This window comes from Phoenix dactylifera, chromosome 7 (assembly GCF_051530095.1).
Source record: "Phoenix dactylifera cultivar Ajwa chromosome 7, Ajwa_hap1_PhDact_Kaust_v1.1, whole genome shotgun sequence".
Lineage (NCBI taxonomy): Eukaryota > Viridiplantae > Streptophyta > Magnoliopsida > Arecales > Arecaceae > Phoenix > Phoenix dactylifera.
In genome coordinates, this window is record NC_143196.1 from 10233132 (window position 1) to 10248067 (window position 14936).

Genomic DNA, 14936 nt, shown 5'->3' on the forward strand with positions numbered 1-14936 from the left:
GCAGAATGGGCTCTTTCATATAACCAGGCCATGTTTGTTTAATGGATCAGGATGGCTAAGACTTAGTAACCCTTTTTAATTGTTATTTAATTGTTAAATAATTTGAATTAAAGCCCAATTAGTATGACTAATGTACTCATAGTCTATGCATGCGAATTTGACCAGATAATTGGATTTGACCCAGCCTGAGCATTTATTATTATAATAATATTTTTAGAAAATATTATTTAATTAAATAAATATTATTTAATTCAATATATATATATATATATATATATATATATATATATATATATATATATATATATATATATATATATATATATATATATAAAAGTGCTAAATAGGGTTGTTTCATAACACCTATGACCCTCCATTGTAGGTAGATTGGAACGCTTTTGATTAATATTGGTTGAAACTAAAATAGTTAATACCATTATTAATTTTCGTAGTTTTGGTTTACTTTTTAGAAAAATAAATGTATGTGTAAGAGTAGTGAGAGTGTTATTAAAATGGTAACATAATTTTACTAAAGATAGATGCCATTTAAACAATGTTCAACACTTAACCAAATGAATACATATGCTAAAATAGCAGAGGATTGTGTTTGATTTGGTGGCCAAAAAAAATCAAGAATCATAGAAATTTGCATATAAGATATGTGACATGTAATGTGATCATGATGAATAGTATCTATTCGCTTTTACAAGTTGTACCATAATTACCAAAATGGAATTATTATTGTACATAGATGAATAGTATCTATTTGCTTTTACAAGTTGTACCATAATTACCAAAATGGAATTACTGTTGTACATAGGGTAAAAGTTCTTGATACCCACTTAGCGTGTGAACATAATTGTTATATTCTAGTTTATCTACATATGATTATTATGTTTGCTTGATTATTTTCTCTTAGTGGGAGGTACCATTGGTTTTTAAAAATCCGAGACTAAAGGAAAATATATATGTGAATATTTTTTGCGGATTAATCATGACCAACTTTAACCCTTTATCCAAAATTTTAGATGATAACCATTTGACTGGGCCAAATTTTATTGATTGGAAGAGGAACCTAATGATTGTTCTCACTGCTAAAAAGATTGTCTATGTTCTAAAGGGAGACCCACCACAGTTTGCTGTAGATTGTGCCATTGAAGAGTAAAGGGTTAAACTTGATAAGTGGTATGATGACAACAAGCTTGCTAGATGCTGCATACTGGCCTCTATGACCAATATGTTGCAGAAGCAATGTGAGGTTATACCTACAGCAAGAGATATGCTTATGCATCTCCAAAAAATGTTCAGAGAGCAAAGCAGGCCTGCATGCTAGCAAATAATGAAATTACTGATTACCACAAAAATGGCGGAAGGTACTCCAGTTCGGGATCATGTCCTGAAGATGATTTCTTATAACGACGAACTGGAGACTCCAGGTGCAAATATGGATGGTGAGACCAAGGTAGATGTGATCCTTTCATCTCTGCCTAAAAATTATAATTAGTTCATACTTAATTACAATATGAACAAGATGAGTTTGACTCTCTCTGAGCTGCTCAACATATTGCAAACAATAGAGAATCTGATTAAGAAAGAGAAAGGTTCTCATGTTATTTGATAAATCAGCGTCCTCCTCTAGAACCAAGCCATTTCATCCTAAGGGCAATAGGTTCAACAACAAAAGAAAGTGGACTCCGAGGTCTCAGACTGGTCCTCTAGCTAGGGAGACTAAGGAACAGGACAGGGGCAATACAAAGAAGAAGCCAAAAGAAAATTGTTTCCATTGTGGCCAGCTAGGACATTGAAAAAGAAATTGCCGCACTTATCTTGCTTCCCTGAAGAGCAAAAAACCTTATGAAGGTATGCTCATCATCGAAATTAATTTATTGGATGGTCTAATTAATTCTTGGTGTGTGGATTCTGGCACTACCTCACACATTTGAAATTTGTTGCAAGGGTTCAAGGAAACCCGAAGATTAAATAAAGGGGATGTGACTCTGAGGATGGGGGTGGATGCAGCTGTTGCAGCGATCGCCTTCGGGATTTTTTATTTGAGTCTACTTAAGAATAGGACCTTAGTTTTAGAAGACTGTCTTTATGTTCCAAAAATTTGTAGAAATTTGATTTCTGTTTCAAAACTTGTTTTATGTGGTTATTCATTAACTAAAATTCAAAGCTTATCATCAAATTTCAAAATCATTTTGTGGCTTTTGGTGATATTGTGAATGGTCTTTATATTCTAAATCATGTAGTAGACTTTGTTAATTGTGTTGAGGGAGTGTAGATACCAGTGTGAAAAATCTTAAAAGAAAGAGGGATGTGAATCCTACTTACATGTGGCATCTAAGACTTGGCCATGCTAATCTTGATAGGATCAATAGATTAGCCAAGGATGGGCCTTTGAAACTTTCAAAAGTTGAGCCTTATCTAGAATGTGAACTTTGTTTGCAAGTCAAGTGACTAAGAGGTCCTTCACAAGAGAAGTAGCTAGAGCCATAGGATTATTAGAGTTAGCACAAACTGATATATGTGGTCCATTTAACTATATAGATAGAGGTGGTTTCTTATATTTTATCATATTCATTGATGATTATTCTAGATATGGTTATATATATCTGGTGAAGCATAAGTCTAAATCCTTTGAAAAGTTCAAAGAATTTCAAAATAAGTTGGGAATCAATTGGAAAGGAGTATCAAAACACTTTGCTCTGATAGGAGAGGTGAATACCTCTCGATTGAGTTTAAAACTCATCTCAGAGAAAAGAGCATTATGGCACAATTTACTCCCCCAGGCACACCATAATTAAAAAGTGTTGTAGAAATAAGGAACAAGACCCTATTAGATATGGTTTGTTCGATGATGAGCATGTCAAATTTACTTGTGTCTTTTTGGGGTTATGCCTTGGAGATAGCTGTTTACATTTTAAATAGGATACCCACAAAGTAAGTACCTAACACTCCATATGAATTATGGACGGGCAAAAAGCCAAGTCTAAATCATTTCAGGATATGGGGATGTCCAGACATGTTAAAAAGTTTAACTCTGATAAGTTAAAATCGAGGACTGAAAAGTGTTCATTTGTGGGTTACCCCAAAATGTCCACTGGATATTATCTTTATGTTACCAACGAGCACAACGTAATTGTCAACAGAAATGTTACTTTTCTATAAGAAGAGTACAGCCTGAACGAGGAAAAAAGCGAGATTGTTCTTGATGAGTAGTCAGCTAAACCTGTGAAAGAGGCAAATGAGAATAATAAGGAACAAAAAATAGTACCCACTGATGATCCTAAATCGTTCAGAGATCAAAAGCCTAGATGGAGTAAGAGAGTAATTAGGCCTCCGAAGAGATACTCAATGTTAAATGAGATTTTACAATTGGAATCGGAGAATTTGGATGATGATCCATATACTTACTCAAAGGCAATGAGCGATAAAGATGCCGCACACTGAAAAGTAGCAATAAAATTAGAGATGAATTCTATATATTCCAATGAGGTCTGTACATTGGTAGACCGACCAGAAGGCATTAAGCCTATAGGTTGTAAATAGGTCTACAAAAAGAAAAGAGGACCTACTGGAAAGGTGAAGCCCTTTAAGGCTAGACTAGTAGCAAAGGGTTATACTTAGAAGTCTGGTATAGAGTATGAGAAAACTTTCTTGCTAGTGGCCATGTTGAAGTCCATAAGAATTTTGTTGTCTATAGCTGCTCACTATGATTATGAGATATGGCAGATGGATGTTAAAACTACATTTTTACATGGGTACATTCAAGAGGAGATTTATATGGAACAACCTGGCTTCATATCTCCTAAAAGTGAATCTAAAGTGTGCAAGTTGATCAAGTTCATATATAGACTAAAACAAGCATCATGTTGCTAGAACATCCGATTTGATAAGTGAATCAAAGAGTTTGGTTTCTCACAAAACATGGATGAGTATTGTGTTTACAAGATTAGTGGGAGTACTGTAATGTTCCTAATCCTCTATGTAAACAATATTCTACTTATTGGGAATGACGTCGGGGCGATGCCATCTGTGAAAGTATGGTTGTCAAATCATTTTTCCATAAAAGACCTCAGGGAAGCATCTTACATTCTTGGGGTCAAATTGTTTAGAGGCAAAAAGAAGAGGCTTTTAGGACTTTCACAACTTAACTACATTGACAGGATACTAGTCAAATTCAATATGCAAGATGCCAAGAAAGGGTTCTTACCCTCCAAGCATGGCATTCATCTCTCAAAGAAAATGAGTCCTAAGACTCAAAGGGGAGGGAGATAAGATAAGGTGCTATCCCTATGCCTCAGTAGTTGGGAGCCTCAATTAAGCAATGTTGTGTACAACACAAATATCAGTTATGCAGTCGGTGTAGTGAGTAGATATCGATCTAATCCAGGCCCTAAGTATTGGAAAATAGTAAAACATATCCTTAAGTATTTAAAAAGAACTAAACACTATTTTCTAGTGTTTGGAGGTGAGGATCCGCTAGCTGTCAGAGGTTATACTGATTCAAATTTTCAATCAGGCCTTGATGATGGAAAATCTACATCTAAATTTGTCTTTACACTGGGTGAAGGGGCAATAAGTTGGAGAAGCATCAAGCAAGATACCACTGTAGACTCTACTACTGAGGTAGAATATATAGCTGCAAGTGAAGCTGCAAAAGAATCTGTGTGTATTCGCAAGTTCATTCAGAAACTTAAGATCGTCCCATCGATTGAGTCTTCTATCACCATTTATTGTGACAATAATGGTACAATTGCACAAGCGGTAGAACCAAAGGCTCACAGGAGGACGAAACACATAGAGAGAAGATTTCATCTCATACACAACATCATAAACCGGGGCGATGTGGTGATATTTAAGATAACATCAAAAAAGAACATTGCAGATCCGTTTACAAACACATTGACACAGAAAATGTTCGAGAACCATCTTGAGTCAATGGGAATCAAATATGTGTATGAGTGGTTCTAAGTGCAAGTAGGAGATTGTTAGAATTATGCCTTACGAAACTAATTTATAAATTAATTTTAATAATTATTAAATTATTTATTTTTCTTTTTTACATATATATTTATTTGTTTATTGGGTATTTTATTATGACATGAGATATTCATATGATATATATATTGAGTAACATTGTAGAAGGACCACACGATGATTAATGAATCATAGGTGTGGAGTGGTGGTTTTTCGGTTCCTTGTTAACTTATATTGTTCTAGGCCGAGTTAGATATTTTAGGCCTACACTCGTTGTGCCACTATATAAATAGGATGATAGAATCCGTCATTTAGGTAGAGACCTTAAACAGACGAGTGGGTGCACTGTAAGAGTACATGCACTTAATGAGATCGAAATATGAATACCTTCTGAAAGTAATCATTGATGTTGAGAAGAATATTCAACACAATTAGTTTATATATCGTTTGACCTAAGAGGTCTATGCAGATATATTTGATATGTTCTTGTGCTTTGATTGAGTCAATTGTGGATGGTCTTCTCAAGATCAAATATACAGACAAAGTTGGGTCTGGAGTGCATTAGATAAATTTGTATATATGCTCAATAAGGAATCTACCAGCCTCAATTTGAGGTAATATATTATGTTTGTATGTAGGGGTGCAAATGGGTCGAGTCGGATCGAGTCTTGAGTGACCCTAACCCGACCCGATTTTTTATTCGGATCCTAATTTTGGATCCAGACCCAACCTAATTAAATATTGGGTCGGGTCGGGTCGGGTCCATGATTATAATTTTTGACCCAACGGGTCATTCGGATTGGGTCGTGTCTGGTCCGAGTCAGGTTCGGATCGGGTCCAGGTTCGGGTCGGGTCCGGGTCAGATGTTACCACTTTCTTTGTGCTTTTGGAAAATATAATCTTTCATATAATCTTTCATATTCTTTCATATTCTTTCATATAATCTTTTATATTGATGGTAGATGTGGTTATGTTACTTAACAGTAGGCAGAATCAACAAAGCCATAATAAAGCCATATCACAATCATTATTGTCCACCCTTCTGTTGACTATCAAGAGTTGGGTTTATCCTAGGTATATCATTTGCCAAATGCTGTAGTTTAGAGCTACCTTTGATGTTGTCTTTCGAAACTGTACAGTCATGTCATAATCAATTCCGGAGAATAGCAGCTCATGGAAATTTGAATAGTAACAATTTCTATTGGTCCTAGGCACGTAACGGGTATCCTTTTAGCTTACCAGAAAAGAGTATGCTCATAGGTGCACTCCCTAACTCAAACCACTATCTAGCTAACCCCTATCATTGGAATCATATGATAAACAAAGCAGCAAACAAATCAAACTATTTTCCAAGAAACCCTAAATAGACCCCAAAAAAATAATGGGTCGGGATCGGGTGGAGTTGGGATTGGGTCTAGATTCAATAAACCCAAAATAGACTCAAAATAATAATAGGTCGGGTCAGGTCGAGTCAAGTTTCAGGAAACCCAGACCTGACCTAGAAAATGGTTCGAGTCCAATTTTAGGACCCGATCGAGACCCGCGGGTCCTAAAATTCGGGTCGGGTCAGGTCTACGCAGGTCGAGTCGGGTTGGATTGGGTCGACCCGTGACTCGACCTATTTGCAGCCTTATCTGTATGAGGTTGGACCAAAAGAAAAACTAGCCAGTGAAATTTATGAAAATCATTTTCAATATATTTTATTAGTATTATAAATAAAATATTTATTTGTGAAATTATGTTAGAAACAATTTTTTGGGGTCCAACTGAATTTAGAGAATATGAATTAAGAATTATATAAGCCATAGATTTAATCAATGCTATTTTTCCGATCCTATTGGCTTATATGGAATATAGTGTGGTGGAAGGATAAATAAACAAAATTGTAAGCAAAAGAGATTTCACTAAATTAATCTTCTTTTTTTGAGAGTCAATTGCAAAGTGTTAATTGACATTTCTGTAATTTATAAAAGCCCATAAAGTCAAAATTAATAGAATATAAGAGTGTATTCTAAAAAATAGTTTTTTAGTGATCCTACGACCGAGAATAGAGATCCGTAAGGAACCAACGCATATCATTGCCTAGGATTTTATGTGGTGGCTATAAATAACTAGAGTTGGCCATCAGAACCATATGTTACACAGAAAAGAGCGAGAGCCACAAAAACCTAAGGAGAGGCAGTAAGCATGGATCTCTTCGGAGCCAACACGCTTGGGCTGCTAATGATGAGATCTGTATTTCTTTCATACTGTTTGTTGTTTTGCTGGATTTTTTTTTTGATTTTCTTCCGTTGTAGGGAAAGGATCCTGCTTGTCAGAAAAATACTTTCTTCACCAACATTACATGGTTCAATAAAATATTTTTGTACCAAAAAATGCCTGAACACAAGCCATTTTCCTCTTATAGGTTATATATATGACATCAAAATTGAAAACTTTCAATTTTGCAGATGAAGAAACAAAAGAAAAAGAGAAAAAAAAAGAGGAGAAAAAAGAGAAAATGAATGGATAACAAGGAGTCTCTCGCGGGGCGGGGCGGGGCGGGGCGGGGCGGGGGGGGGGGGGGGTGGGTAGGGGTGTGGTGTGAACAGGTGTGAATGGGTGTGAGCGGGTGCATCAAGATCCGTGCACCTACTGGGATCCACTGGGAGGTTTCGTCGAGCAGGTGCTGGGTGTGAGAGATGTCCGACCTTGGAAGTGGTGTTCCGTCGACGTCGATGGAGGAAAGCTCGGAGTGCCAAATAATCCTCACCCTGGGCATGCGGCGAATGGACCTTCATGGGCGGAGGTGGCGAAGGGTATGCCGAGGCAACCAGTTTGGATGACTCACCATATTCCTTTTCGCAAGCTAGAGATGTTGCAGAGGAGGTTCACCGAGGTGGTGGAAGTGCCCGAGGAGAAATTGGAGGGGACCAGTTCTGAGTGGAGGAGTACCACAGTCATCGTGCGGAGCTTGGGGCGAAGCATTTCGGTGGATTGGGTGGCAAAGGAGATCCGACGAGTGGGGCGATTGGATTACAATGTGGAATGTTTTCTGCTGATAGGCAGTTGTATCGCTGTTAGGTTCGCCAAGGAAGAGGATCAGGAGGCTGCATTGGTGAATGACCCTTAGACAGTGGCTGGGCAGATGCTAGCCATGGACTGGTGGCGCCCCAACTTCGTCCCCGATGCTAGTGGTGTTGGGAGAGTAGTTGTTTGGCTCCGCTTGCCAGGGCTACCCCTGGATTATTGGAAGAAGGCGACGATCTTCCGGATAGCTACAAAGCTCGGCAACCTTTGGCGATTGATGGCTTCACGGACAAGGGAAGGGGGTATGGCTATGCTAGGGTAAAGATTGAGTTGGATTGTTCTGTCCCACTCAAGCCAGGGACGTTCATGAAGGGGAGATCTGAGGGGATGGAGAAGAAGTTTTGGTAGGGGTTTACCTATAAGAACCTACTGGCTCCATGTGTCAAATGCGAGAGGATCGGTCACGTCGCAAAGGAGTGTGGGTTCTCCCCAATAGTGATGGTGGAGGCGGAGTCGGCGGAGCACCATGGGACAGGCAAAAATGAAGTAGTGAAGGATCCTCCAGTGGTCTCAGTGGTGGCGGATGGGGAGGGAGAGGCATCAGGGGAGTAGGCAGTATTCTGACCATGGTTCGTCACGAATCGCATCCGGCAACAGGGGGCAGCCAAGAGGACTAGCATGAGGAAGGCGACAACTGAGTCATGGAATCCAGTCGCAACTCCTCCACATTCGGCCCGAGTCCAACTGGAGATAGATCGGCTCTAAGCGTTTCACCAACCGACCTTGAGGGATGGCAAAAGCCCTCAAAGGTCGCACGACGAAAGGCGCCTGAGAAGGACGTCTCGATTGCCAGCTTCGGGGTGACCAAGACTGGACTGGGTCAACCCGGTGTTGGCTCTGAGTTTGGCACCAAGTCGAGCAGCGGGCTAGGCTTCGGTTGGACCAACACTGCTTCAGGTCGGGCTAACAAGCGGCCCATGTTTGATAAGGCACCATGCTTGGGTGGGCTGGGCCCAAACCCACAAAAACGGTACAGAAGTCCTGCTAAGTCACTGCGGGTCGCGGGCTGGTCGGAGGGAGGCCTAGGTTCATCAACGATGGGACAGGTCCCTCCATCCGTGGAGATGGGGCGGCTAGTGGGCTCCGTCCGTCGGAGTGTGGGGAGATATGAAGCGCCTCAAACCACAGAACCTATGGTGTTCCCTTCGCTGCTAGAGGCATGGACTGCTTGGACTATTAGATGGAGGCTGCGCTAGGGTTTTTGGAAATGGCAGCTTACATGCATAAGAGGAAGAGAAGAAAAAGAATAGAATTTTCAGGAAGAAAGGAGTATCATCTGATTTCATTCCGCTATACACAAAATATATGAGTGTATATATACATGGTTAATCATGACCCAAACCCAAAAACTCTCCTAGGCTAAACCACATGAGAAAGCACTCAACCCAAGCCCATGTACATCCATGACTCGTATGCTTTCTCTCTCTTTGAGCCTAAACCTAGCCCAATGATGGTTAGCCCACTCAAGACCCAAATTATCTGTCTTAAGTAGGTAAAAGACAAATTTCCGTCTCTACCTAAAACTGGCCCCGACCTGAGATCGACCCCAGCTCTTGATGAGTCGACCCCTTAACAGCATGAGTCGACCCCTGCTAATCATGGATCGACTCTTACAGGTTTTTTAGAGAGCTGTTTTTTGTCTGATTTTTTGGAGTCGACTCCAGCTCTTTAGGGGTCGACCCCAGATCAGCATGAGTCGACCTTTCTGTTATTCCCACTGCTGTTTCTTATATTTCTTGCTTTAGATGTACCAGACTTGTACCCACAATCTTCACCTTGGTGCTTCAAAGCCTCTGCAAGCTCCACATGGTCCATCAACCCCATGAGCCCCACACATGAGAGGAAACTATCTCGCAGATGAATCTTCGTAAGTGCATCCGACTGGTTCTTCTTCGTATAAACTTTAACCAGCATCACCTCACCTTCTTCCACCAGCTTTCTGATCCTGTGATATCTCATATCTATATGCTTTGTACGTGCATGATAGACTGGGTTCTGAACCAATTGTAGAGCACTCTGACTATCATTGTGCAGCATCATTGTATCTTGCTTCACGCCCATCTTCTGAATGAGTCTCTTTAACTAAAGAGCCTCCTTAGCAGCTTTTGTAATTCCTATATATTCGGCCTCTATGGTGGATAAGGCCGTGATAGGTTGAAGGGTTGATCTCCAAGAAACAGGTCCACCGTATATATAGAAAACATAATATGTAGTAGACCTTCTTGTATCCATATCACATGTAAAGTTAGCATCAACAAACCCTTCCAATGGACCTAAAACCTCACTTGAGACATTGGAGTTCCTCCTAGGTCCATCTTGTTGTCCAAAAATCAGACCAAGCCTTCGAGTTGCTTGAAGATACCGAAAAATCCACTTCAGTGCCTCCAGTGCTCCTTCCCAGGGTCTGCCATATACCTGCTCACCCGGCTCACTATATGTGCTATGTTTGACCTACAATACACTATATCATACATCACGCTGTCCACGGCACTGGCATATGAAACTCTTTCCATATACTCTTTCTCTTCATCTGTTTGAGAGCACTGCAGCTTGGAAAGCAATAGGCGGACCTATCATAGTAATCCAATCCTTAATTGATAATAGCTAACAAATATTGGCTTTATGTTATTGTTCCAATTCTCCAAGTTGGAAATTATAGATGCCTTTCTATATTTTGTATTTGGAGTTAACTCCATTAGATAGCACCACAATACATATGTGTGTGTGTGAGTGTGTGTGTGTGTCCGTGTTTATATATAGCAGTTGCAACAAATGGACCTCCAAATGGGCCCTAAAGCTATAACAGACTCAGCCCTGCAGTTACAAAACCGAGTGGGGACAGACCGCGGTTCCGCTCTGGCGACGTTGGTGGTGCGTACTTCTCGTTAGAAACATAACAAAGGTTAGTTAGACCTTGAGGGAAGAGCACGTGATCGGCGATGTTGGTGAGCTTGAAAGGGACCGAGATGAGTTGGGAGGGCTCAGGTTCACGGCCTCACGGGAATCCATCCCTTCTCTCACGAGCCACCTTTGTGGACCCTGTACGCACCCACCACAAACACCCACGCACCCACTCACGCACCTCCCATCCATTTATCCCTAGCTGAAATCCTCTCGACCTTTCACCTTTATTTTTTTCCTTCTATTTTGTGTTCTCGCTCCCAAATTTAACCTACTCACAGTCCATGGATCGAAACTTCGAAGGAGAACTTTTCTCGCACAAAATACCCACCGAAAGCTTGCTTTATTACTCTTGGGTAACATAGAAAGCTGTGAGTGGTGCAGGACGTAGCGAGGTTCTCTGGCCATTCGAAAAATAGCCCCATGAACCCCAGGTTGAAGTGGTTGGGCATAACTCGTTAGCTGATGGAAAGTTGCGTGGACGTATGCTAATAAAGGGCCTCAGAAATGTCCCTGTTCCCAAAATATCATCTAAATTACAAAAGGGAAGGGCTAGGGTATCCCTCCTTGGATGGCTGTTTTATGAATAAAGGAGGAGGGCTCTACCCATCCTTAGGCTACAGCCCTATGCTCCCCGTACCTGTTGCCATGCTTCTCCTCTCGTAACAATACGATCTCTTCTCTGTCCTTAATTACAATTTACAAACACAAGAATTTAAATAATTTTTTGAGAGGCTAAGGTTTGAAATATATATCCTAAGACAACGACTTGGTTTTGTAGGTTTAGTGGGATGGGTTAAGGTGTGCATGTTGTTAGAGGGATTATCGAGAAGGGACAAAGGCTTCTGTTCTCTGAGGACACAGCCTGCAGCACCAGCTGAGGCTGGCTCGGCAGTGGCCAGCCCAGTCCCAAGCCATCTTTATCAATTCTGACGAGCACTTTATTTGTTGGCATGCCACCATGCATGCATGGGGTGACTGTTGTTATTTACCCATTCAACATCAATCTGCTCTGCTCCATCTTTTTCCTCCACTCAGTTGAGCGGCTTGCATGGATCGGAAACATGGAGCTTTATGACAGGGTCAGGCTTGGACTAGGCGAAACTTAAGGGTGATGAGGCCTGTCATTTTAGAAGGTGAACGTTAAGTCTACTATCACATGCGGTGGATGGAGGACTATAAGTTAAAAGGGCGGGTTGAAAGTAATTTTGTTGGGCGATGTATACTTCGGTATGGCCAGTTACAGTCCGTTGCCATGACCCCACATATCATCACGAACTGAAGCAATCCATCAGAACTTCATCATGCCACCACTCTTGTTTCATATTGTGTCAGATGGACTCAGATGCATTATTTATTTATTCGTTTCCGATCGTTCTCCCCCAGGTTCCTCTCTTTCCACACTCTTCTTATTACGTGCTTGCACTTTCTTGTGCCAAGAGATTTCTCTCTTCCGCTATTGCTACTTCCCATCCTCCCTCCTCCCCCGGCGCTTTCAATAGTTTTATTTATTCCACCAAATCCAACCCATCTGTACCAGTATTTATTTCAAATCCTCCTCTCCTCCCACTTGATGACAATCACAAGCATCAATCAAACGTGCCTTTACCTCGCAATCCCATGCATGAAACCATTGAATAAGACTCCCTCCTTGCCTCCTCCGCAGGAAAACTAGGACAACCATCCAACACCTACTTCCTCCTTTCCATCTCACCTCCCTCCTACAAACCCACATAACACTCTCTACCCTTCTTCTCTTCCTCTCCCAATTCCCCTCCTTTTCCCATCACCAATTACGACTGAAATACATAAGGAAATGATGGTGTCGCCAGCAGCTGACGATTCTCAGTCCTCAGAAGGGCGCAAGAGCACCACCACCCCGCTTCACCCGCCGGAGCAAGGCCTCAAATGCCCGCGGTGCGACTCCCCCAATACCAAATTCTGCTACTACAACAACTACAGCCTTACCCAGCCAAGGCACTTCTGCAAGACCTGCCGCCGGTACTGGACCAAAGGCGGCGCCCTCCGCAACGTGCCTGTCGGCGGTGGCTGCCGTAAGAACAAGAAATCCAAATCGTCAGCCTCAACCCGCCTCCCCTTTGATCCCGCGGACCCCATCACCGCCGGGATCCCTGAACCCGGCAGTGGCCTCAAATTCCTCACTGGGCCCTCCCCGCCTGCAGTCGACTTCCAGCTAGGCGTCCTCCCTTTTTCAAGGCTGCACGCTCCCACCACTTGTGGCGTCTTGAGCATCAGCAACCAATTCATCTCCTTCGAGGACTTCTCCTCACCCGCCGCTATCTCATCTCCGGCCGTCACGATGGCTTCTTCTATGGTGGGGTTCAATTACCCAACTTCTTCCATCGGGTTCTATAGCGACGTAGGTGGTGGCTCTTCCTCGACGGTGAATAGCAATACCCACGGTAATATTGCTTCTTCGATCGAATCTTTGAGCTCTGTAAACCAAGACCTTCACTGGAAGCTTCAACAGCAGAGGCTGGCTATGTTCTTTGGAGGGGAGGCCCGTAAGGAGAGCAGTGTGTCTCCTCTTCCAACCCCTCTTCTGGAGAACCAGCCAGAGCCCATCTCTTTTCAGGTCCCAGACAGCTCCAGAGCTGATGTTTGTGGGAGCAGTGGGACGAGAAATGGATGCGTTAGCAGTAATGAAACCCCACCGACATGGTTTCTTGAGAGCACTTACACGATGCCCGCCTCCGCCACCGCCAATACCACCACCAATTCTCACAACAACAACTCCAACAACAACAACAAAAACAGCAACAACAACAGCAGCGACAACAACTCTAGCAATTGGAATGGAATCCCAGCTTGGAATGACATGACCCAGTTTGCGACTCTGCCTTAGTACAAGCGGTCAAACGGGAGTTTCCCATGCTATCCTATTTCTTGATCTTTCTGGTTCCCCGGTCTCCTTAGTTTGCAGTTAAAGCAATCTGGTGAGGCGAGAATGATGGAAGATTTTCTTAAAGAGGGTGATTGATGGGTTGTGTTCAACGTCTTCTGATGATGCTCTCTTGTTTGCTTGGTTCTTTTGCGCTCGCTGTGTCTCTCTCTCTAACTTCTTATGTCTTATTTCGTTTCTTCTGGTTTTCTTTCTGATAATCTTGTTACAAAGCTGCAGGACTATCCCATAGTAATAAAAGTAAGTTTATAGTTGAAATTGATGTCTCTCTTTTATGTTCTAACTACCAATATCCATTTTTGCCCTTCTTTGTATTCTCTATATTTAGGTTTGGATTCTCTTTAACGTGACACAAGCGATGGGGCCGAACTTGAACTGAAATCACATGCTTCTTTTGCTTTAAGTCGTTTTTGTCTCATTTCTTATTTCTATTATCTTTGTTTGGATTTGCAAGAGTTATTAAATTAATTTCAATGCCGTGTCGTTTGATTTTTTTTATTGGTTCTGTCTGACCTCAGAGCTCTTGCATCTATCAACAGGACTACTTTGATATCAGGCTGTGTAGAATAAAATCAACGAAACAGTAGCTCTGCAGGAACCTACCTATCAGGAGCCTACCTATACTCGCTCCAACATCTCCCCTAATTAGGGCTTTCCATAATAATTAGTTGCAGCTTAGCAAGATCTTGGGGTCCGAAAAAAGTTGTTCTTCGAAAGAGTAATGAGGTGCAGACTGTAGTGAATGAATTGGGGAGAGAGAGAAAGAGAGGGTGGTGGCATCTTTTGTTTCCTGTTGGGAACGTTTCTTTCTCTCTTTTGGTCTCGGAGATGGAGCCGAGGCAACTGGTAACGGAACGAAGACTGCTTTTTTTTATTTTTTTTCCCGTTAGAAAAGGCTCTCTCCTAAGAATGGGCTTTACCATCTTCCTTCAAGAAAAAACGTTTTCTTCCTTTCCTTTATTTCTCAGCTTTGAATATGTCACGCCCCGAACCCAGCACCCGGGTCCGGTACGCGACCGGCCGCATGAGCCCTAGAGCAGTGCCCTAAAGATCATGCAAG

General features: G+C 41.8%; 1 protein-coding gene and 1 long non-coding RNA gene across 2 annotated transcripts; both read left to right on the forward strand.

Moving 5' to 3' along the window:
- Positions 1–339: 339 nt before the first annotated feature.
- LOC148702905 (uncharacterized) lies at positions 340–2199 on the forward strand. The gene is made up of 2 exons (XR_015967301.2): positions 340–1860; positions 1957–2199. It is a non-coding gene; the product is annotated as an uncharacterized LOC148702905 (long non-coding RNA).
- A 5368-nt stretch (positions 2200–7567) lies between these two features.
- LOC103721642 (dof zinc finger protein DOF5.7) lies at positions 7568–14159 on the forward strand. Its single transcript, XM_008811932.5, has one exon. It carries the CDS (start codon positions 12770–12772, stop codon positions 13817–13819), a length of 1050 nt encoding a protein of 349 aa, XP_008810154.2. The 5' UTR covers positions 7568–12769; the 3' UTR covers positions 13820–14159.
- Positions 14160–14936: the final 777 nt, after the last annotated feature.

What these genes read in the sequence shown, in the direction of transcription:
- LOC103721642 (XM_008811932.5), top strand. Translation starts at nt 12,770, where the DNA reads ATGATGGTGTCGCCAGCAGCTGACGATTCTCAGTCCTCAGAAGGGCGC.